We start from the raw sequence: 24,156 nt of genomic DNA, 5'->3' as shown, positions 1-24,156 counted from the left end.
TGTCAGAATGCAAGTGGGCGGGATTTGTCAGAATGCAAGTGGGCGGGGTTTGTCAGAATGCAAGTGGGCAGGCGTTTTAGTAGCAGCGAGCTGAAATATCACACAAGATCGTTCACCTGGAGTTGCAGTATTTGTATATTTTCACATCGAGTTATTGGTAGGTGAATCCGCTTTTTTTATGATTTATCATTTTTAAAAAGCATAGAGGGTGTTTTAGCTTTCATTAAAACCTATTAAGTCATTCGTGCTAGTCAGGATCCTATAATACATTCCCTGTGATTGTTACACATCACAAAGGCCAGGCATCTGACATACAGTCAGTTTTATATCGGGGAAAAAAATCAAATGCAATTTCCATATCTTCCATATCGTCTTCCACGTGTGAGGGTTGTTTCACTGATGCCTGGTGTAATGGCTAACATTACAGCGCCTTAAAGGTGTAGTGTTTCACTATACAGGCATTTCAATTGGATGCTGTGCTTTTTATGCATTTATATAAGACTCTAAACCCCAGATCCTAGACCTAGACTTATCAGCTCTGATCACCCTGATGGAGTCTATCATCCTTCTCCTTACTGTGATCTCTCAATACAATCAGATAATTAGTCTTTGCTTAGTCTAATCTGCAATGCATTATGGATTACAGTGTAATGTTATAGTCTGGTGTTTTTCATGCCAAGTCCTTTAGACTCTCACAGCGGGAACAGATCTCCAGTAACTAGCTTGAAATAGTTTAAGATTTCCCACCTTTTAGTACCGCACAACGTTTCTTAATAGACTCTCAGGTTTGGGTTGTTCGCAATCATTGATGACATGAAGGGGCAAGTTGTGATCAGGGTGTCTGAGACTTGTGACCTTCCAGGATTTGGCCTCGGGCCACTATTTTAAATATACACCGACCAGGCATAACTTTATGACCAGTTAAGTGAATAACACATAATTTCTTCATCATGGCACCTGTTCGTGGGGGAGATATTTTATGTGTCAGAAGCAGGAAAAAGGAAAGTGTAAGGATTTGAGCAAGTTTGAGTCGGACAAGGACCAAATTGTGATGTCTAGACGACTGGGTCAGAGCATCTCCAAAACTGCAGCTGTTGTGGGATGTTACCGTCCTGCAGTGGTCAGTATCTATCAAAAGTGCTCCAAGGAAGGAACAGAGGTGAACCGTTGACAGGGTCATGTGCGGCCGAGGCTCATTGATGCACGTGGGGAGCGAAGGCTTCCCCGTGTGGTCCGATCCAACAGACGAGCTCCTGTAGCTCAAATGGCTAAAGAAGTAGATTTTTTTTATGTTCGATGGTTCAGGACTGTTTTGGCAGCAAGAGGGGACCAACACAATATTAGCCAGGTGGTCATAATGTTATGCCTGATCGGTGGCCATAATGGCTATATAACGTACACCCGAACATTATGTATAGATGCACCTTTGCTCTTATAATATTCTTCACTCTTTGTTGGGAAGCTGCTTATGGTGCTGAAAGTAAAGAAAAGCTGTGCTTTCCCAGAAGAGTGAAGGGTATCATAAGAGCAAAGGTGCATCCAAATCTTGAAAGCATCTATACATGATGTTCAGGCACTGATGTTCGCTGAAGAGGCCTGGAGAATATTCCGTGTTCAGGTCCTTTGCAAAAGTGTGAAGTAAGGTTGGGGTCTGGGTTCTCTGCAGGTCACTTGTGTTTTTTCCACACTATAACCTTGGAATATAATGTCTTCAGTGACCTCATTAAGTACTTAGGGTCACTGTAAGGGAACATGTGATGCAAAGGTAATTGGGTGCTTCCAATTTTGAGCCAACAGTTTTCGGAAGAGACAACACATGGGTGTGATGACAACCTTTGGCCAAATGAGTGCTTAGCTCGTCTTAAATAAGTCACATGCATTTCCAACATTGACTGGGCCAAAGTTCAGCATGTCTAAGCTCATGTTTGAGTCATATGCATTTAGCAACCGCCTGATTATTGCATCAATGCCTTGAAATTTCTCAACATGTTTGTAGGATATAAAGACTGGATGGTAAAAGTGTTAGTTTCCATTAAAGTTTTTTATGTGCTCGTAATTCAGCTATCGTCCAAATGAACAGTTCGCTGTTCAAGTGGAGAAATGGAATCGATATGCCACATGGAAGAAGTGTATAAGTAAACGTATTGGGTTCCTCAGCGCTAGTACTAGATTATTCCTGTCCTCAATATTGGGTTTCATCAATTGGTAAATTCAACTGATCAGATAATTCACAGCCCCTTCTGAGTAGAAGTTTGTTTAGTCCTCTTCGTGATCCACAGTTTTTGAGACTGTCAGAAGTGAAATGTAAATCAGAGGTAAAAAAAAAAAAAAGAGAGAGGCCTGAACCAGTTGTATAACCAGTTGTATAACTTTCATGCTATAACATTCTCAGTGTTCGGTTATAAATTGAAGATACTCTGTCGATAGAGCTGTGATTAGAAAATAATGAAATAATGAAATTTTGTCATCAACCGAAAACTTGATGACATTTCAAATTGAGGCATTATAGCTTTTAATGTACATTTTTGTAAATGATTAAATAATTGATCCTCATATCTATACATCACCGTCGTAGACACTGTGTAATACCTCTGTACAGTTTGTGCTTTTGTAACTTATGTACAATTCCCAAATTGTACATTTTTATATCCCACTTTCTCTACACATATGATGCCTTACACACATCCGGCACAATATTACTTCTCATATATGATCAGTTATATGTTTATATTTATTGTAAGTGTACTTAATCAGCAGCATTTATATATATTTGTTGTACATTTATCCACTTATATATTATATGCTGTACATATATTTATCTGCTTTTGTCAATTTGTGCAATTGCTACTATTTGCACTTCTGGTAGATGCTAAACTGCATTTTGTTTCTGTGTACGTGCAATATGCAATGACAATTAAGTTCTATCAATTTATCAATCTGGGGTGTAACGGTACACGTATTTGTACAGAAATTTTTCGGTACATGGTTTTCCGTTAGCTGCACATGTGTACCGAATGCTGTCCTTTTTATGTGTGGAGAACAGTTGAGGAGATCATATTTATAGAAAATTAAATTTTAAATGTAAAATACACACCAAATGTAAAATATTTATTTAAACCTTTTCATTTAATCAATTAAATTTGTCAATTTAATAGAAATTTCAATGTAATCAATATGATAGCATGTATTGCATTCATTCGATTTATTCTATTAAATTTTTATATATTAAATTTATTATATAATATCATAAAATATGTTTATATTTTATTTAAACAAGCAGGCATTTTATTTAAAATAGTTAAATAGGGTAATCATAGAATGTGTTAATAAAAAAGACAAGCAATTTAATGTTTTGCATATTTCCCCTCTATCTATCTATCTATCTATCTATCTATCTATCTATCTATCTATCTATCTATCTATCTATCTATCTATCTATCTATCTATCTATCTATCTATCTATCTATCTATCTATCTATCTATCTATCTATCTATCTATCTATCAAAGGCACTGATGATCACCACTGCATACTAAGAACCAAAATCCTTTTCGATCGTTGTATCAAAAAAAGTTTTAATTATTTTGCTAAAAAATGAATAACCATATTTGGGTCCTTAGGACAAGTTATTGCTCAAGTGTGCGTGATCTTTTTTTGCGCAGAGTAATGTTCATTTATTTATTTTCATTTCCTTGTTTCACTTGGTTATCATTTTCTGTTTTTTCTATCTGAGGTGGAGGGGACAAGGTTGAGGACCATGTCGACAATGCCGAACCTGAGACCAAGATTCTGACTGATCTGAAAGCTGGAATTTGCACTACTTTTCTTCAAGAAGGTCCTGTAGTCAGTCACCATCTCCCTTCTTTTAAAGGCAAAACACAAAGATCATGCAGACGGATCCAGTGCTGGTGGAATCATTAGTGGTGTTCTCTATCGTCCTGTGTGTGCACGTGGCAGTGTGGAACCAGCTATCATGGTGTTGCATCGCTTTGGCTGTCCAGGCCTTCTACGTCCAGCACAAGTGGGATCGCCTCCTTCGAACAGGAGCAGCGGTCTTCCAGTTCCGCCCTTCAGCAAACAGTGGCGTCCTTCCAGCCAGCATGCTGCTCCCATTGCTGGGCCTCACTTTGCGTGGCCGATGCGTCGCTGTTGGGAATGTGTACTTTGAGCGTTTCGCGATGGTGATCACAGTAACAGGGATGATGCTTGCGCTGTTTTTGTCACTCATTGCGCTGGGAGTCACGCGACCGGTGCCCAGCAACACCTGTGTGATAACAGGAATTGCCGCCAGCGCCATCCTCTACACCGTCAAACAGACGCTGCTGGTTTCGGAGGTGATTGAGGTTTTGGAGGTGCTGCTCATCTTTGTCTACTTAAGCCTGATCCTTCTTTATCTCCTTCCTCGCTGCTTCACCCCCGGAGAAGCCCTGCTAATCCTTGGTGGCCTCAGCTTCATGATCAACCAGTTGATCAAGCGCTCACTGAGTGCAAGTCCAAATACCAACGTCGACCCCCTCCATTTCTTTCTCCCCGTAGCCGTGGCAGGACTGGTGTTGCTCGGCCTTGTCTTTGCGCTCCTCTTCCTCTTTATGGAATCCGAAACATGGGCAGCGTCGTTGTTTTTCCATGTCATGACGGCCGTTCTTGGCTTGGGCTTGCTTGTTCCTTGGTTGTCCCTCCTTACTGGACACCACCCTGTCATCTGGATTTTAGAATTCCTCACTGAGAATATCACCCGCCTCTGGTTGTTGGCATACTGGACATTCCTGATTATGGTTGCAGTGATTGTGGTGGTGCGTCAGAACACCCGGCGCTCAGAAGACACAAAGAAGTACCAAGCCTCCACGGCTGTACGAAAGTACTTCCACCTCCTAATCGTGTTGACCTTCGCACCCGGGTTGGCACTCGATCGCCCGCTGTTGCACCTGGCAGCTGTCGTATGTCTAGCGCTGTTCATTTTCCTGGAACTGGTGCGAATTTTCCGGATCCGCCCACTGGGCTCGGTATTGCGCAGGTCACTGGCTCTCTTCCTAGATGATAGGGACTCCGGGCTGATTATCATCACGCACATCTACCTGCTCGTAGGAATTTCCATACCTGTGTGGATCTCGCAAACACCATGCATGTCAAAAGGAGGAGTTGCAGGCACTGGGGGACTGGCACCCTACGCCGGTGTCCTGGCCGTAGGAGTTGGAGACACTGTAGCATCTATTTTTGGGAGCACGGCAGGTGAAATCCGCTGGCCAGGCACTAAAAAGACTTTTGAGGGCACAGCGACCTCCGTGTTTGCCCAGATCATAGCTGTGGCCATATTCTTGATAGCGGACGCCGGCATCAACTTAAACGCCAGCTATTCGTGGGTGGTGGGCTCCATCGCTCTGGTAGCCATGCTGGAGGCGTACACGTCACAGATCGATAATCTCCTGTTGCCGCTGTATTTATATGTCCTTCTGATGTTATGAGCATGCGCAAGCACACGTACACACCCAGTTCTTATAATTACTACTGTATGTACAAAAACATTCGAAAATTTAAAACTCTACACAAAAACTGTAGGGTTCAAAGGTTTGCATCCCTTTTCAGGAACTGTTTATTTTCTAACTTATTATTATGAAAGAACTCCTTATTTGTTTTTAGGATTCAATTTATTTATTTTAATGCAATGAAATCTGAATAGTGGATGATGAAATCATACTGTGGTCCATAGTAAGGGAAATAAACATCAGTGAAAAAAAAACTACACTAGTAGCTTATGTGTGTGTTCTTTCGCCTCAACCATATAATACGCTTTCAAGGAGTGGAAGCGCTTCCCTGAATGCAACAAAGAAAAGAGTTTATTGTTGGGATGGCTGAGGTCCTTCACCGCATGCTGTAGATGTCCTGCAGGTCAGGGAGCTCAGTGCGGATTGTACCAACACAGGTCCTGTGTGATGTGAACACCTAGGAACCTGGGGTCCAGTGGTATAACCGCTCCTGCTTCGTGCTGAAGTCCACTAGTAACTTCTTAGTCTTCAGGAGAATCAACGTTCAGGAGAAGATTGTTCTTCTGGCACTGTGTCTCCAAATGAGTCACACATGCTTAGTTTGTTTGTTTTTTTGACCAAGATTCACAGCTGTATTTTTTCCCCAAGGCTTCTGAACCAGGAAATGGAGTTTGGTTAATATATATGACTGTAGCTACTATAACATAAATGATGAACTAATTTGTCATGTACATGCTCCATATAATTAAGTCGAAAGTGGTAGCTTACTGGTTAAGATGTTGGACTTCTGATTTAAAGGTTGTACGTTCAAATTCACTGTTGGGCTCTCGAGCAGGCATCTTAACCTTCAACTGCTCAGTTGTGTTAAATAGAGAATTATAAGTCACTCTGGACAAGGGCATCTGCTAAATGCCACAAATGTAAAGGGAGCTATTTAAAAAATACCATCTTGGCTTGGCTGAACCAGTTTCCATCTGACTAACCAATCAGAGGACGGAAAAATGCTGACACTATTCTGGGCCAGCTAGCTGGCCCTGTGAGGCGAATATGAAATCTAATTGGTTAAAGAAACAGACCCATTGCTAATATTCTCTATGGTAAAAAGGTCAGCAGTATTGACTTTGAAGGCCCTGGGGAGATTAGATTGACATGGCAGGCTGAAATCTGATTGGTCAAAAAAACACGTACACGTACTGGAAGCCAAGTGCAGCCAAGAGAAATGCTACGAAATGAACAGAATAAACTGTTGGGAATAAATGAATACAATTTCATGGAACAAATATTAGAATTTAGGTTGTAAATGTAGGTCAGTTCTTCTAGTGTTTAGGCCAGCAGAGAAGGCTTTGCAGTACCACTGTATTTACATAATGAATTATTTATTTTAAATGCACTGAAGGCATGTAACGGCTACAGTAATAAGCATGTTAGATGTGAGCTTGTGGTTCAGGTTTCATGTCATTCTTAAAACATATGCCTTCGGCATCCTGGGGTTCAAATCTTATAAATGAACATTTAGAATTTTCCACATTTGGGAGGACATCTTAATACAGTTTGCAATACTTCCTATAACTTGACCGTGAATGATCTTCATGAGCCTTATATATGTATATGCGAAGCAAAAATTCCTTTTTTTATCTACTTAATTTCATTATTTTGCAAGCAGGAGTATGCATCGATTTTGCCTATTAAAAATGACTCAGTATTCTTATGTAATAGAAAATATTTTTAATGCAAAACACATGACTGAAGATCATTTTGTACTGACAAATATTGATGCAAACACGCAGAGGTGTGTGAGGTCCTGTTGTAGGGCCTCAGTAAAGCCTTAGATCACTGGCAATCATTCTTAGGTGTTTGCTTTTTGTTCTACTTTTTAAGACATTCAGATCGAGTTCACATCTTTATTTCCATTTATAAGTAAAGACAGTTAGGCGAGTCATTTCAAAGCTGAGGAAGACACTATGATGTGAAGGTAATTTACCTTTCAATAAAAATGATGGAACTAAAAAGCAGTTTGCCACCGACATGAGCTAAAAAAAACGTGATACCAACATGTATTTGAATTCTTATTTATTAGTGGTCAGAGAGGAGGATGTGGCCACTGCTAGGCCCTTGTAAGTCTTTAACTGTTCAGGTGTATAAATGCTATAATTGTCAATTGCTATAATTAAGGGCATCTGCAAAATGAACAACGACTGTGTTACATTTTCTATAACAGCAGTTCGGGCAGTAGTAGTGTGGACTTTCGTTCAAATCATATGTTTAATAACATTCAAGTTAACTACAGAATCTAAAACAATAAACCGATAATAACAGTGCTGTTATTTTACATAGCAAATCATTGATCATTGATATTTTACATATAGTGCATTTTCCAGCAGTGTGTGCACAGGACTAAAACAGCAACATTTCCGCTTATAAGCTCTTTTTTATGTGTTATTAACTTTAAGATAGCCTAAAAAAACATAAGTAAGAAGTAACTTGTTTTATGGATGTTCCACATCTTTAGCTATGATTCATTCTTTAATAGTTCAATCATTTAATTGAAAAAGCTGAGGTATAAAATGGTTGAAATACTTAAGAGACAGTGATTTTATTGGTAAATGACTGCTTTGGCTCGGGTCACCGCACCATTGCACACCGCACATCCAATTGCATACCGCACATCCCATTGCATACCACACATCCCATTGCATATTCTTTAGTCTGTATTTTTAGGGTGGAGAAGAAAAAAAAAAAAAGAGTTTGAGAGAAAGTGACTTCACCTCATATACCTAAAGATTTAGTTTTTACATGCCTCTGAAAATTCAAAACGTGGGAAGGCTTACTCCAAAATTCCTTCAAAAATTCCTTTAAAGGTGAATGTCTATTCAAGTTTGAGTGACTGTGATTTTATTAAGGGTCAAAACATTGACACAAAATGGTCCATTTTGAAGGTTTTATGCGAGTTAAATGAGTTCTTTTTAGGAAAACAAAGATGAAACATTATCTTAGTCTGTGATCTACTGAACCAGTTTCAGAATGTATTTATTGATAGAAACCTCTTAGCACTTTTGGAAGTCGTTCTGGATAAGCAAATGTCATAAACATAAATGCAAATGAGAAGCAACTGTTTATTTGCTGTCTAATATATCCAACCTTGAAGAGAATCATTGTTATTCACTTCACAGGTCGGTGGTTTTAATGTTATTTCTAATCAGTTTATGTCTTATATCCAAGTCGAACATACAATGAAAGATTTAATTTTATATTAATACAAATTCCCTCTGCACCTGAAACAATTATTCTATTTAATGAAAGGATTTAATGGCAAAATTGTTAAAGATATTTATAATTCAATATTTAAATCATGAAAATGAAAAAAAAAATGAAAAAAATCATTAATAATATATAGTGGCAACAGTGAAAAGGATCAACTCCCTAAGATGGTATGAGGTAGAAAACTTGGGAGGAACCAGATTCAAAATGGAACACAAATTTCTATTTGTAATTTATTTATCTCTGTAAAGCTGCTGTGGGAAAATGTCCATTGTTAAAACAGCTATACAAATAAAACTGAACCGCAATGAATTGAATTGAATGAATAAAGAACGGGGATCTCAAGTGAATGATTTTGTACCTCTGTGGCTTTAATTAGATGCCAATTGAAAAGCCAAAAAAAAAAAAAAGCCAAAAAATAAAATACGGTGATTTCGATAGCAGTGTTTTCCTGATAGTCACTCAATGGCAAAATGATTACATGATCATCCCGTGCACCACGTTATGTGTGCTGTAGGCTGTACAATTTCTCATATTATATGAAATACTGATATTTTTTTAATTCCACTAAATACAATTCTCAAAAATGTACACATAAGGTTCATAATATCACTTTATAAGAAATACAAATGCCCTTTTAATCAGGTTTATTACATATGCAAAGTCTAAATAAAGTCAATATAGGTTTATTCTTCATTAACATAATGCACAATTACTATACAATCATTCAGGTGTATGTCTAAGAAAATGGTCTGGGGATTTTTTGTGCATGCAAATATGGGCATAGTTTCTAAAATATTATAATACAATATCGCCATGGACATCATTTAAAATCCTATGTATATGGTGAGTACAATGTTTAAAAATGATTGAGTTGCATATTAAAAGTAATATTTTACAATATATGTTCATTTTCAAGTCACATATATCTAAGTTGTTAAAAAATAACATATCACTCTGAATTGACAAGAAGATTTTAACATAAAAACAGGAAATGAGACTTGTCATTAACAGGGTGGATACAGTGAAGCAGGCAGTTTTAGGTGTAGAGAGACGGGAAGGGAAGCTTCTCAGTTGGCTGTAGCCTGTGTGTTAAAGAACGATAATGTCAATATGGAGAAATTATCTGCAAATTTGATTAGTATTTTTGAACAAGCCTGTTGCACTGAAACTGCTCCAGATGTTCGAGAAAGTTGAGAAATCATAGCCAGTTGAGCTTTGTGGTAAGCTCAGAAACAAAATACTCAATAAGCTATCTGAAAGGTTCATGATCACAGTTTGATGAAAACAATAATTGAATTTATACCATGGTCTGTCTAAATGCTCGAGTCTGAGTGTGCTGCTTTATAAACCTGTTTTCCCGAAAAACATTCAGTTACAGTTGCCTACAGAGTGCGACAGCTATTGTAATTATTTCCCAATGACATTACTTAGCTAAATAATTATCTAAAATAAGCTGTTATTTTTATACATTGAATCTGTTTTGGATTGAAAACATCAGTGACAGCTTCAACTCATCATTGTTGGCAAAGTACCATGGTATAAGCAGGATAACCCACTGCTTGGTGTTAATTACTTGATTTTATTGCTTCACATAAGGTGCATATTCAAGATTGTGTCTTGTCTGCTCATGCAATTACAATGTGAGTTGTAACAACATGAGTTGTAATTTTCAAGAAACAGCTCAACAGAGGGATGATGCATGTTGGCAAATGGACAGCTGAACAGCCTAAATATTCTCTCTGGTGTGAGGGTCGTTTGAACACCACTCCTTTTTTGTTGAGGCTGAACCCATTTCTTTAGAATTAGCAGACAGTACACAATCATGACATCCTAAATTGAATGACACCGAAATTCCTTTCTGCACAGCACTCGCACTATCCGCATTCTTATAAAAGGTTTTACAGCACTCATTGCGCAACACTCCACTGCTCCATTATAACTAATAGCAAGGGGCATTAATGAGCTCGCACTGGTTTCAAACAACCTGTCCCAGGATCATCAATTCCTATTTTTTTTTTATGTCATGTTTCAAGGGAACTCTACAAAAACTCTACAAAAAAAAAAAGCTTCATTTCAAATCCATTATATGTTATGTACAGATTTGTCTGGAAAGCGTGTCTGATTACTTATGAGCTTCCATGTATATTGAAGATCAAAATTTCACTCATTATATAATACATCATTCATTCATGCAATGTGCCTTGAAAATGTAGCTACATCCATTAGTCAGTACACAAAGTTTTCTCACCAGTTCTCAGAGCTCCAGCAGGTGTTCTCAGAGTCCATGATGTGGAAGGCGTAGACATTGCGTGATTCGTCTGAGGTGTTCTCAGCGCTCCGGTGGAGCACTTCGCCATGGATTAGAACCACACCACCTGCGTTTGTTATGAAAATAATTAAAATTATTTTCCATGTGTGGCGTGATCACATTCCCGTGTCCCTGGATCATGTTCCCATAAGAGCATGCATAGTCCTGTGTTAATCCTTACATTCATGAGTAAAAATAGTTGTTATCTGTGTATACTTATAATTCAAATGTTCATTATGCCACTTATGTGGATGGCAGAAATCTCATTGGAAGCTGAGAAGTACGTTATAGATAAACCAACTCCTAAGAAAAATGTTGTAATCGTAGGCAATTCATAATGAAATTAAATTTAAAAAGCACACACTACATCGATGCAGCACTCTCACCTTTCTTGACAGGTGCTGCTACGAAGAGATCGTCACGGTAATTTTGTTCTCGTCCAATAAAATCAGTTAGAGGAAATGAGCCTTTTGGGGTTCGAACCATCCGCCTGGTGATTCCAGCTTTTACGTACACATGCACACATACAAGAATACAAGGCTTGTTTTCATTCAGAAACACATATATTATGACAATATATTACAAAGGTGAATTGACCTATTCTGCTAAATAAGTGTGTGTGGGGGGGGTGTACTAACTCCTGTGCGAGCCTGGTATAAACCACAGGCAGCCATTGTCAAGGGTTGCGTCCTCTAGAGCAATCCACACCCCCATCACCTTCCCCAAAGGCTCGGTGTACAGGAAGGTGGCATCCTGATGAGGTGTCACTAACAGGTCAAGACGTTTTATTAGATTACAGTTCTCATTAGAATTCATGTAAACAAGTCAGTGCATAATGATACACCCTTAGTTTATGTTGATTTACTTTAATGAACCAATTTTCAGGTCTCTCTGCTTTAGGGTCGATACTGAAACAAATCTCTTCCTCGACTAGAATAATAATGATGGCTAATAATTTGTCTGGATAGAACAGATTCTCAATGCTCAAGCATGTTCAAGAAAGTTTTAAGCACAACATTAATAATAATAATTTAATGATTAATCACATTAATGTTCTCTCACTACATTTCACTTCTATTAAGCATGATTCCATACCTTCTCCACCAATGCCTGGTTGCTGGAGAAATCAGAAATAATCAGAAATAAAAATATGAATAAATGAATTAATATTAATACAATCATTCCTAACAAGAATTCCTTAAATTAAAAAAAAAATGTATGGAATATATATACATGATAAATCATTTAATTATTATACTTCAATTCCAAGATTGAATTGTACAACCCTTCTAGGTTATAAAGGTTATATAAAATTTACCAAATTAAAAGATACCAAAGTCAATATATGAAAACTAAACTAAAATAATGGAAATGCACGAAAAATTAAATAACTTATTAAATACAAAAGTTTAATATTAAGCCCAAGATTAATGTAAAAAAAAAAAAAATAATAATAATAATAAATAATAGACATACAGTATAAACTGACATTTTATACTACTACACAACTTTGATTAATAAGAACAAAATGTATGGGTTACTTAACATAATCCCATCAATTCTTTGATAACAGAGTGAGGTGTTTCAAAATCTGAATCGCTTTAGGTGTGACCAACTAAGGAAGCTCCTATGACACCACGTCTGTGTTTGACAGACAGATCGATCTGTGACCCCCTACAATGTCAATGTCATTGTGGTCGCAGTGTTTGCTTGCATGGTATACAGAGGCTAAAAGCTTCATCCTCTTGTCCACCTGGGGGTGCTGATTTCTCTCATCTTCTTGAGAGTTGGACCAAACAGACCTTTAGAAGAAGCTGTAAGCTGCATTCATCACCTCCTCTTTCTGCATGTTGCCCAAACCAGTCAGAATTAGTGCTCAAAGTTATTGAGTTTTTTAGTGGCTTCATAGATCTTTAGGTTGTAGATGTGTAACCATTCCCAGCTGCATAGAGCGGTCTCAATTGAGAAGGACTCCATTAAGAGGTAGGGCATCAGGGTGAACCAGGCAGATCCGAAAAGAAGAAATAGGAGAGGAACACTGGTCACTGGAAACTCAGGGGCTTTTACTCGATAGAGAAAGACAAAGAGAAAGATCCTTGTCCTCCATGTCTAAATCGAGGAGGTCAGAGTTAGCATCACCCTCTGCATCCTTGTCACCTAGTCTGTCCTCCTCCTCCACGAGATGTGGCTTTTCCGGGGATTCCATCATGTCTGCCCGGCTCGTGGTAGCTTGCGACTGATGGTCAGCAGCCCTAGATTTCCCGGCAGCACCACACATTTTCACTGCCGATGATGCACAGTGAATGCATGTTTGTGGGGCCGCGAGAGACTTTTGAGCATGCTTTGGGCCCTTACATGCGGGTCCCTGCCCAAAATGGTTGCGCCGCATGATGATGGACATGGGTAAAATGCAAGCTCCCTGCTTTTACACTCATTCCCTTGGGCGAGGGGGGTGACAGTTGACATAGCTGAGCGCAAGGTAATCAGAAGACACGTCACAACACATCAGTCTGTTGATTTTCATAGGGTAGTTATCCCTAAGGCTCGACTTGAGACGTGAAGCCCTTATTTGGCTTGACACTAAACTGCCTATCGTAGCAATTCAACACTCGATAGGTCGAAGAGAATAGCTCACCTTGACTCTGACACTATTCTGAATTTTCGCAATGTCACTTGTTGTGTTCGGTGGCGGAATCCAGTGACGACATGCTCGTTGAACAGTTTAGCGAAATCCAGTAGAAACTGGATTTGGTAAAAGAGAGCATGATGCAGTCCCTCACAGAAAGAAAGCGTGAATGACGTTGTAAGGGGTCGACCTGAGTGATAAAGGTGAGACGGAGCCTGTCAAAGACAGACGTGGTGTCATAGGAACTCGGAACTCAGAACCCGTCTCTAAGCAGACACATCATGGGTGGATTCTTTGTTTCAGTTGATTCCCAATGTAGCTATTCTCCCACTACTCCGGTTCCATCACTGGATTACTATGTTCCTCCCATAACTTCACCTGATTCTGATTACTCGCCAATGTCTTCTGCAGCGACTGAGGCCCACCAGCTCTTTTTTTTTCTTCCCCAATAAACATGCTTAAGTCTGCCTTGTACGTTGTTTTTCTGTCTCTCCAACACACTCATAACACCAGTCAGACCCTACTCTACTCTATTTATTAGTATTTGATTATTATTATTTTAATAATACTTGAAGTATATATATTACATGAGTTTGATTAACATATAGGCTAAATAGGTTTAATCAAGCTACTTCTATTGTATCTTATAAGTTCTATACTAATTATTAGGTCAATTTGTTGGATTAATATTTTTGATATATTTGATTAAAACACACGCTAGATAAGGTTGATTAAAATATTTTTATCAAAACTTCTGTAGTCAAATAAATTTACCTCTGAAATCAAAAAATAAAAAAGTGATACCTTAAAAATATACATGCTCTGTAAAACAACAGGTTTTATCAGCCCCAGTTTTTTGACCAAGTTCTGCACAGAGGACAAAAGCACAACATGAGAAAGCTGTAAATGTAAAATGAACAATAGTGTACAGTAGAATAAATTCACGTTTTCCCCCCAGCACTACTGAATGCTAATGTTTTATTTGGAATGCACTGCATAAATAGATTTCAAAACTTTTTTTGATATGAAGTCTCATTTATTGAAGTGCTTTGTAACAGACGTTACTGAATTCAAATTTTTCTGAGCTTGAAAATTCCTCAGAATGGAAGGCTTTGAGGTTTCACCATGGTAATGAAATGATCGTTTAAATACGTTTTAATGTACGCAATACCATAAAAGAACTCTTTCTGTATATGTTCCACAACATTAAACGTTATAAATGAATGCAAAAGTATGAAGTGTGGCTTTCACATCTAATATTTTTTTTAATTGATGTGGTGTAAAACAGTAAAAACTAACCAACAGTCACTTTGCTTCACATCAAGCTATATCGCATCACCTGTGTCTTTGAATACGCTTGTAAAATATATTTTTTTTTACATAGTTTTAAAACCAGGATTTACAGGTGTCTCTACCTGAACTTTGGGAGAGTGTGTGATGGATTTAAATACAGGCTCATGGGCATGGAGGGCTGAAAAATACAGAGAGGAAAAAACAAACTAGATATACAGACAAATAACTATATAAATACAAACACAAATCATTTTTGTGAATTCGAAAATAAGGTGAAACCAAAGATCCTGATTATTTTTATGAATTATATTTCATGCGTTCACCACCTACCATGTCCGATTTTGTTCAGTGAGCGTTCCTTTGGGACAGTAAACTCCCCTGTGAATAAACAGTAAGTCAAAAGATGGCAGGAAACTATAAATAAGCTCTATTTTATATATTTTACATTTTGAGCAAAAACAGTTTCCAAACATAGTCATTTCATACGCATCTTTTGGGCCCCCCCTGTGTCTGTTCACTACAAACCACCTATCAGGGACATGTATGGCTATCGTGAATTTGTAGAGGATTAAAGTGTGACAATACTGAACTACTGAAGTTTTCAGAATGGTACACAAGGCTGTCGAGCATTTCACGTGATTGTCCTTTTACCTCATGCTAAACCTGAAAACCAGTGTGTTAAGATGAACTGGAGAGTCACTCCAGATCTGAACTTCAGACCCTGGAGCATGTGGAGAGATTCTGTTTTAGGGGGGGTGACAATAATATTTTCATTAAAAAACACTTATTTTCTTACTGTTCATAAATGCTAATCAATTAAAAGCTAGATTTCACCCATATTTTCAGTCTTGAACCACAATGATATCTATTTTTTTGTAGGGGTGACCCCGAATAGTCAAAGATTTAATGCTTCCATAGGAGGAGCCTGATTCGACTGATAAGCCTGATCTTACCGGTCGAATCTTTGCAGAGATATTATGAAACAAGGATCATTCCATTTTGGTTATGGGCTGCTCAATGTCGATTTCACATACAACTCCAGATTTTCTTCCAATAAGTTAATATACAACCTATTATGATGATAATAATGCTGTGAATACAAATGTGAAAAGAAAGAAGCTTTTAATAAATAATTTTAACATGCATGAATAAATCCAACCACCTCTGTGACAAATTTAAATTAAAGGTATATTCTGTTGTAATTTAATTCTGTAAATTTTTTATTGCATTGATGTTGCGCTGTACTTTCATACAGACACCCACACACACCCACGATTATATATTATTATCAGATTATGGACTATCAGTCAACTACAGGCAAGATTTTACATTTCTAAATCGACTATGTAAATCCTTAGTCAGGGACACTCTTACAAATATGTAGCAATGGTGTCAATAATTCTAAAGCTGTATATGCTGTATATATATATAAATTTTTCCTGGGTTTTTCCCGGTTTCACAAACTTCAAGCCAAAAAACTGAACCCCATAACATTCGACCAATGAAATTTCCGAATGAATCGGAAAAACGCACCTCACCTGTGTTCTGAGCTGCACGGCATCAGGAGAAAAAACTTTTTTTTTTAACGCACGACGATGCCAAAAGATAAACTCCCGAGAGAAATAGTTGTGAAAGGAAGGAGGAAGACAGTGAACAATGACTTTCTTGGTCAGCTAATGTTTAGATACAAGCCGTTGTAACGAGTCTGGGTGAAGGGAGAGCTCGCTAACTCCAGTTGCAACAGAAATCATATAAGCACGGACAGGTTTCCAAAACTCGTGCTTTTTAATTTTTCTTGGCAACAGCGTTACGGGTTAGTCAAAGAAACTTAGAATCAGCATCAGAAAATAATAAGGACATAATCCTCATCTTGCACACCGCAGTAATAGCGGTAATGCAGTGGCATGCTATTCCCAAAATACCGCTATGCTCCTACAGGAAGCGCAACATATTTCACCTGTTACACCGTGTGTGACATGTCTTTCGTTAAAGCCTGTGTAAAATACATTAGTGTAGACATATAGTGCGGCTTATAGACAGGTGCGGCTTATTTAAGTTAAAAATAAAAATATTTGTAAAATTCAGTGGATGCGGCTTATATATGGGTGCGCTTTATAGTCCAGAAATTACAGTATATATATATATATATATATATATATATATATATATATATATATATATATATATATATATATATATATATATAGTGCATTATTAATTATTATACTTTACTAACTATTAAAGAATTCGTTATTTTAGCTATTTTTTATATTGCATTATGATTAATATCCAAAAATATGTTTAATATTCAATTACAGAAAAATTACAGTACTGATAAATATAAATCTACTGTTAAATTTGCCCACTGGACATTTTTTTTTTATGAATAAACATACATAATACTATTTTTCTAACATTAAATTGATAGAAATATAATTCGCCAAAATCTACAAATCCAACAGCTGGATCACAAACCGTTTTCGTCGAAGACACCTTTTTCGAAGAAAAAGCAGACCTTGTCCCCGCTTGTGATAAAGTAATTAGCATTTCCCTAGAGGTAGACAAACAGAAAGCAAGGTTAGTGACTGATTAGTGATGTCGCTCTGGATAAGGGCATCTGCTAAATGCCGCAAACGTAAATGTAAATGATTAACATAGATTTGAGCTACATATTGAAGATTTGAAGCAGAACAACTACAGGACCTAGGAAACCTAACTATATGATATTTTCATAACTATATATACACTGCGCTACGAAAATCTCATTAATATTTCGGGGAGACAGACAGGCAACAACTGAAAAGAAAATTCAACATAGCAAGTGCTTCACAATAGCTTTAGATAATGGCTTTGTAGACTATACGCTATCATTTTGGTCTAAAATACTCTACAATTGTTCACCTGGGTTAAAATCTGATAAAAGCCATAGCATATGATCTATATCATTTCCATGTGAATGAGAGCATTCAATGATCCCTTGTGCAATGTGGATGGGAGCTTCACTCGTTTCAGGGTAGAGATAGAATAAAGGTCATAAGTAAGATAAACTTTGGATTGATTTGCAGTAGCTGTTGCGGCTAAGGGAACAAGTGAACACAAACCATACCAGAAAAATGCTCTCAAATCATAACAGAGTGACAAGATTTTCCTTTCATTTGTCAGCCCTCAGTATTCTGAAAACTCACCTGCATCTTTCAACAGGAAATATTTATTTCACAGCACAAAAAAAAGCAAAGAAAAATGTAAAAGGTTATTAATTCATTTTAGCCCGATAAAATTGATTAATCGTTACTGTTTAAGCAATAATTTAACATTAGGCAATAATGTAACATTACCTGGGTCTTCAGCTGCTCGTCGTGATCAGTAGAAAATTGAGTGCGGCAGTGAACTGGAACATCCATCTGTTCCACTATTTCACTCATCCGTTTTCTCAGCACATCACACTCCTCTGGGCAGAAGAACCCCTCCAGCACCAGGTAACCATCTTCACGGTACTAAGATTTATTGTGAGACATTGTGAGGAAATATTACCAGGGCAAAAAAAAAATAATCCAAGGTATGCCACCCTAAAGAGTTAGAATTTCAGCTTAGGGGACTGGGGTTCATGACCTACTGAGGACTTGATGCCTGCATGGGCTTTTTTTTAAGCATTTATTCATTCATACATCCATTTATTCATCCATCTTTTTATGCATCCTTGCATCCATCCAACTATTTATTCAATTATCCATCCATCTATCTATCCATCCATCCTGGCACATCCATTCATTTATTTTTCAACCATACATCCATCCATCCACCCACCAATTCATTTTGAATGCATCTATCTATCTATCTATCTATCTATCTATCTATCTATCTATCTATCTATCTATCTATCTATCTGTCTATCTATCTATCTGTCTATCTATCTATTAATTCATTGACACATTATTCCATCTCTCCAACCATTCATCTATCCATTCATCCATTCTTTCATCCATTCATACATCCATTTATCCATCTATTCATCTCCTATTTAGAGTCTCTCCTGCCATTAAGTTCAACAGAAACTCACAGATGTGAGAACTGCCCTGCTCTGATCAAGAAGGATGTTATTACAGCTGTGATAATCCCCTCCTCTCACATTCACATTCAAAACAATAACATGCATTTCAGCTGCATACAGTAACAGCTCCAACTACCAGAAACACGGTTTTCGAATGAACATGGAAAAAGCGCATTTATAAAAACGTTCACTTGCTTAAGACGCGCTATTAGAAAACCCAAACAATTCCGTTTCGAAATGAGTTTTTATGTCGTTCTGTGCTGGAAAAGACGTCAAGAATGTGGGTTTTAACTTACCTTTTGGACATCCTGCTGTGATACACCATCCATCCTTACTTCGACAGAGAATGAGAGAGAGAGAGAGAGAGAGAGAGAGAGAATGTGTGTGTTTGTGTGTGCAAGAGACAGAGAGAGAGAGAGAGAGAGAGAGAGAGAATTTGTTTACGTGTGATTAAGCAAGAGTGCGAGAGTGAGAAAGTGTGTGTGAGTGAGTGAGAGAGAGAGAGAGAATGTGTGTGTTTGTGTGTGTGAGAGAGAGAGAGAGAGAGAGAGAGAGAGAATTTGTTTACGTGTGATTAAGCGAGAGTTCGAGAGTGAGAAAGTGTGTGTGTGTGTGTGTGTGTGTGTGAGAGTGAGTGAGTGAGAAAGACAGAGGGGGACAGAGATTTAACCAGCTGTAGATGTATAATATATAACATGGCACACTAACAGAACAAAATGCAACTTGTATTATAGACTTTCCCCAGTACATTATCACATGTAATTCTTCAATAAATGACTATTTGTGACCTCATATAAAGAAATAAAACACTTCAGTATGGGTGAGAATACAGAGAGGCCCAGTCACAGGATTGGCTCATCCCCAACCCACCTACTAGCCCAGGCCCAGCCTGCATTTAAAAAAACATTCAAGATCTTATCCACTAATGGACTTTTCAGTGTTATGATATTTTCCAATGAAATTATTTCATATTCATTAAAACACATGAAATAACATGCAAGCGAACATATAACCTTTAAAACTTATTAAACTTTAAACTTATTAAAACCTATAAACTTTAAATCTGAATTATACAATGAAATAATTGTCAGAACAATTCAAATAAGGGAATTATCACATGATTTTCGGATGAAATCATATTTACAACAGTTTAATTTAAAAACCTGTATTATAAAAGACAACTGATGTCTTTTTAGCTCTTTTTATATGTTCTGTAAGGAATACTAATTGTTTTAAGGATAATACATTGAAATCCTGTCACATTAAATTACTGCTTTCTTCTAAAAATCGAATTATCAAGTCTTTGTCCAAGAAGTTTAGGAATCCACTCGGGTTATTTTAAGGCGTTTCCAAAATCCAGACCTGTTTAAATAAATCCATAGTACTGTAAATATGACGTAGCATGTCTGATGTAGCATGAGAGATTCTTTCTTCAATTATGCAAGTTATATGATTATCTCATGTTAGATCGGAGCTGATCTGGACAGTTAGGAGCTTAACATTTTTTAACGGATGAGACAGTCGAAGATGATCCACTCCCATCAGCCAAGAAGAAGAATCTGAAGCTATCATGGGCACAGACATAAACTTTGACCTGAAGATCGACTGCATTACACAACCAAATCCTTGGTGTATTTTCCTATAATAGCACATACCATTGCATTTTTATTTCGTACTTATTGTCTTGAAATGCTTTTTTACCTGGTCACTTCTGCTTCCCATTTTTTTGAAAATCTCAGCAGAACTTAAAATATCATGATCATAAATGAGCCAGGATAATTTCCTAATGATTAAAGAATGATTTTTAGAAATGTAGAACTGAAAGGAATCCCCTTTTGTACGGACTAAAATGAATCTACTTGTGCAGAATGTTATCCAGCGCTCAAAGCCCCTTAATGCGTATGTAAAATTCTAGGAATTTCCTTTTTTTTCTTCTCCAAATGTACAGAGTGTATATAAATGGACAGATCAACAAATTAAAGGAGCAAATCAATAAAACTAGTTATCATTCCTGATATCCAGAGTGAGTAAACGATTCGTTTATTTGTTAGGCGTTAAACCAACAACCTCTATTTGGGAGAAATGCAAAAATGCCTACAGAAATCTGCCATTTTAATCTTTATCTGCAAAAAAATAAAAGTTAAAAATTGGAAGTTTTGACTCACCTTCTGGATGTCCGACACAATACGTTGTTCATTCCTACTTTAGCAGATTGACTGAGGGGTTGTTAGTTTGGGTGATGGTTTATTTAGTTACTCGTTTTATTGTTATTTGTATAAAAAAAGATCTCTTTTCAGTGCTGTGGCAACCTTGTAACTGTTATAATCTATAAAGTCATATAATCTATGAAGTTATGGTGAGCTCACTGTATGTAACTGAAAGAGAGCGAGAGAAAGGAAGAGAGATTAGATTGTCTCAGGGACTTGAAGGATCAGGTGGTTTCAGCATGTCAAATCGGATTACAGTGTAACCATGGCATTACTAGATATAGAAGAGTGTTTCTCAATTCCAGTGTCAGACAGTCACTCCCTTGTACATGGTTTTCTCTCATCTGCTTCACCTAATCCAACTCCAGCAAGGTTTAATAATGAGCTGATATTCAATTCAATTTAATTCATTTTTATTTGTATAGCGCTTTTAACAATGAACATTGTCTCAAAGCAGCTTTACACAGATAATGTGGTGATTAAACGTGAATATGTTCTTTATAGGTAAGTTTGTCCCTGATGAGCACGCCGGTGGCGACTGTGGCAAGGAAAAACTCCCCGAGATGGCATAATGAAGAAACCTTGAGAGGAACCAGACTCAAGAGGGAACCCATCCTCATCTGGGTTGCACCGAATGTCCATTTATAGCATATATAAGATGTTGCAGGGTACAGTGATGATGATCAGAAGCGAAAAGTAGTCCTAAAACAATTTAGCAGACTGTTGACTTTAACTACAGTCCAATCCATTGTCAAAAGCGCCTGTTCTTACTCCGCTAGAATATGCTAGAATGGGAGTGGTGTCCTTTCTCCTAGACTTAAGTGACCCTGATTTAGGACACCAGCACTCCCTGTTTTCTAATCCACATAGGCAGGTTTGTACAGCTTTATTTTCTTGATAAATGAAATTATAATTTAAAAACTGCATTATGTATTTACTCATATTTGTGTAATAAAAAAATATTAAACTAGGAGAGGGACAATTACTTTTTTTTTACAGCACTTTACTTGCAACCTAATATTAGATAATTGGTAAACAAAACATCACAATGTATAGCTAATGATTTTATTCTAATGCTAATAGGTTACACAAGGCGTATTTATATTATCCATCCCCAGGACCATTTTGTAAATAGAACTTTTAGGGGAATATAGTTTCCCTTTCACACCAAGCACATAACTAGAGAGTGGTGCTGGCAGTCATTACGACAGACAGGAATGAACAACTACACAGTTACTGTTACTGCTGCTACAGTAATTCCCAATCCTGCAACATTTATACACCGGTTATGAGTTTCTGTGAAAGTGGAAATGTAATGACTGATTTGGTTTGGATTTGGTAAAACTTTAATTCATTTCATTCATACTTTTATCATTTATCATCAAATGACCAATAATTTGTGACCTAAACTCTCAGCACCACTGCTGCTATGTGAATATGACGTATCACAACACTACGGAGTCTGAGGCACGTCATGAGAGTCACACAGAATACAGATTAACATGGCAGAGGTAGAGCTGCATCTTCATGGAAACAGAACAGGAAAAGAATGTCTGATTTCATTTAATCCTTCTTCCTTTTTTTGCCCTACAAACTCCTGTTAACGCCATGCATTAGAAGTCAGAAGGCACCTAAGTAAAAATTCGATTTGCTGTCTGTCCGAACCAAAGAACTAAAAGCGTACAATCTGTACCTAATTGAATTGTTTAGCATCATATTTATTTCCATGGCATCATATTGCATTGAATCGCATTGTGTTGAATCAAATCGAAATTGAATGATAATGGGGTGAATCGTATCACATCGCATCGGTGGATGCTTCAAACGTATCTTTAATGTATCGTATCATTGATTACGCATCGAGATGCAAATCACATCGGCCTCAGTTATGGGGATGCACCTACAAGATTACCACAGTAAAGAGAAAACATCAAGAAAGAAAGTGAAGGAAATCACAACACATGATAGCATTCCACAGCTTGGTGTAACGCAAAACCATTTCAAGACTTAGTGCAGTGTAAAACACTGTTACAATGGAAGCATGATTTAAAATCGTGTCCCTTTCAAGCAATTGCTAAACTGTCGTTTGGTGACATCCTGTAGCCGTGACAGCTAACTTGTAAAAACGATTGTTTAAACAGGACACAGTGAAGAGTACATTGGTACATTGAATAAGTCAAAAGTCCATGGATTAGGACCCTTTCATAGCTTGGGTCCTTTGGGCGGAGCCACAACAGCACTTAGCTGCACTTGGAGAAGAAGAAATGTACTTCTTGCCGTTCCTTTATGAACACAGGCGAACTGACTATTTTAAGATTGTATAAAATTAAATAATGATGATGAACTCGAATGATTCCTATTATTGATAATGTTCATGTAGACATCTGGGTCTATCGAGTCGGTGCATTAATGCTTTGGACTCATCTTTTAAATGCAACTACAATAGTTTAACTGCACTTCTGCCCTTTTGGAGGGCACACTATCTTTAAAATTGTTATCAAAATCAGTGCCAATCGAGATTTAAGTATACAATTAACACTAACCTGTAAACCGTTTTAATGCAAACTACTCAGATTAATGACATCAGTACATGGTGACTGACACAATGACTAAATTAGGCAGATAAATTGTTAACTTTGATCAAAAAAAGTTTTCTTTCAGTTTAGCTGGTTCTGTTTTTCTTGTGTAGGCTGTAACACTTTGCATGTCTTTGGCTGCATATTAATATGCAAAGCATGTTGAAGACATGATTGTTATAGTACTGCATTGCCGGACTATTCATTGATCAGATCCCTTTGTAAATTAGATAGATTAGACTCGCTGAGTGTACAATGGGAGTTTCTGATTTAGTGTATCCAGTTTAGAGTTGTTGTTGTTTTTGTTTTTTTTATAAAAATCCTAGTAAGTTTTTGAGCAAACATTAGTGACTGT

At 37.3% G+C, this 24,156-nt stretch overlaps 2 protein-coding genes and 1 long non-coding RNA gene across 3 annotated transcripts; 2 read left to right on the top strand and 1 right to left on the bottom strand.

Annotated features, from left to right (window-relative positions):
* Positions 1–34: 34 nt before the first annotated feature.
* On the top strand, positions 35–5,739 carry dolk (dolichol kinase). The gene is made up of 2 exons (XM_083564147.1): positions 35–157; positions 3,733–5,739. Exon 2 carries the CDS (start codon positions 3,887–3,889, stop codon positions 5,459–5,461), a length of 1,575 nt encoding a protein of 524 aa, XP_083420273.1. The 5' UTR covers positions 35–157; positions 3,733–3,886; the 3' UTR covers positions 5,462–5,739.
* A 508-nt stretch (positions 5,740–6,247) lies between these two features.
* LOC310738810 lies at positions 6,248–10,339 on the top strand. The gene is made up of 3 exons (XR_014537162.1): positions 6,248–7,976; positions 8,239–8,555; positions 9,087–10,339. It is a non-coding gene; the product is annotated as an uncharacterized lncRNA (long non-coding RNA).
* On the bottom strand, positions 9,341–19,630 carry phyhd1 (phytanoyl-CoA dioxygenase domain containing 1). The gene is made up of 11 exons (XM_083564187.1): positions 19,315–19,630; positions 18,306–18,464; positions 17,446–17,521; positions 15,301–15,348; positions 15,093–15,148; positions 14,482–14,544; positions 12,147–12,168; positions 11,690–11,818; positions 11,438–11,554; positions 10,992–11,118; positions 9,341–9,825 (listed from the first exon to the last, which is right to left on the bottom strand). The coding sequence occupies exons 1-11, from the start codon at positions 19,345–19,347 to the stop codon at positions 9,780–9,782; spliced, it is 876 nt and encodes a 291-aa protein (XP_083420313.1). The 5' UTR covers positions 19,348–19,630; the 3' UTR covers positions 9,341–9,779.
* Positions 19,631–24,156: the final 4,526 nt, after the last annotated feature.

The sequence above is a fragment of the Silurus aristotelis genome (assembly GCF_946808225.1).
Source record: "Silurus aristotelis genome assembly, chromosome: 16".
NCBI lineage: Eukaryota > Metazoa > Chordata > Actinopteri > Siluriformes > Siluridae > Silurus > Silurus aristotelis.
The sequence above is the reverse complement of the archived record's forward strand: the minus strand, read 5'-3'. Positions and strand labels throughout refer to the sequence as shown.

Coding starts and splice junctions, on each gene's coding strand:
- dolk (XM_083564147.1), top strand. CDS start 3,887: ATGCAGACGGATCCAGTGCTGGTGGAATCATTAGTGGTGTTCTCTATC.
- phyhd1 (XM_083564187.1), bottom strand. CDS start 19,347: ATGGATGGTGTATCACAGCAGGATGTCCAAAAG. Junction 15,149..15,300: donor ACTGAACAAAATCGGACATG/GTAGGTGGTGAA, acceptor TGTATTTTTCAG/CCCTCCATGCCCATGAGCCT. Junction 11,555..11,689: donor TATACCAGGCTCGCACAGGA/GTTAGTACACCC, acceptor TGTACGTAAAAG/CTGGAATCACCAGGCGGATG.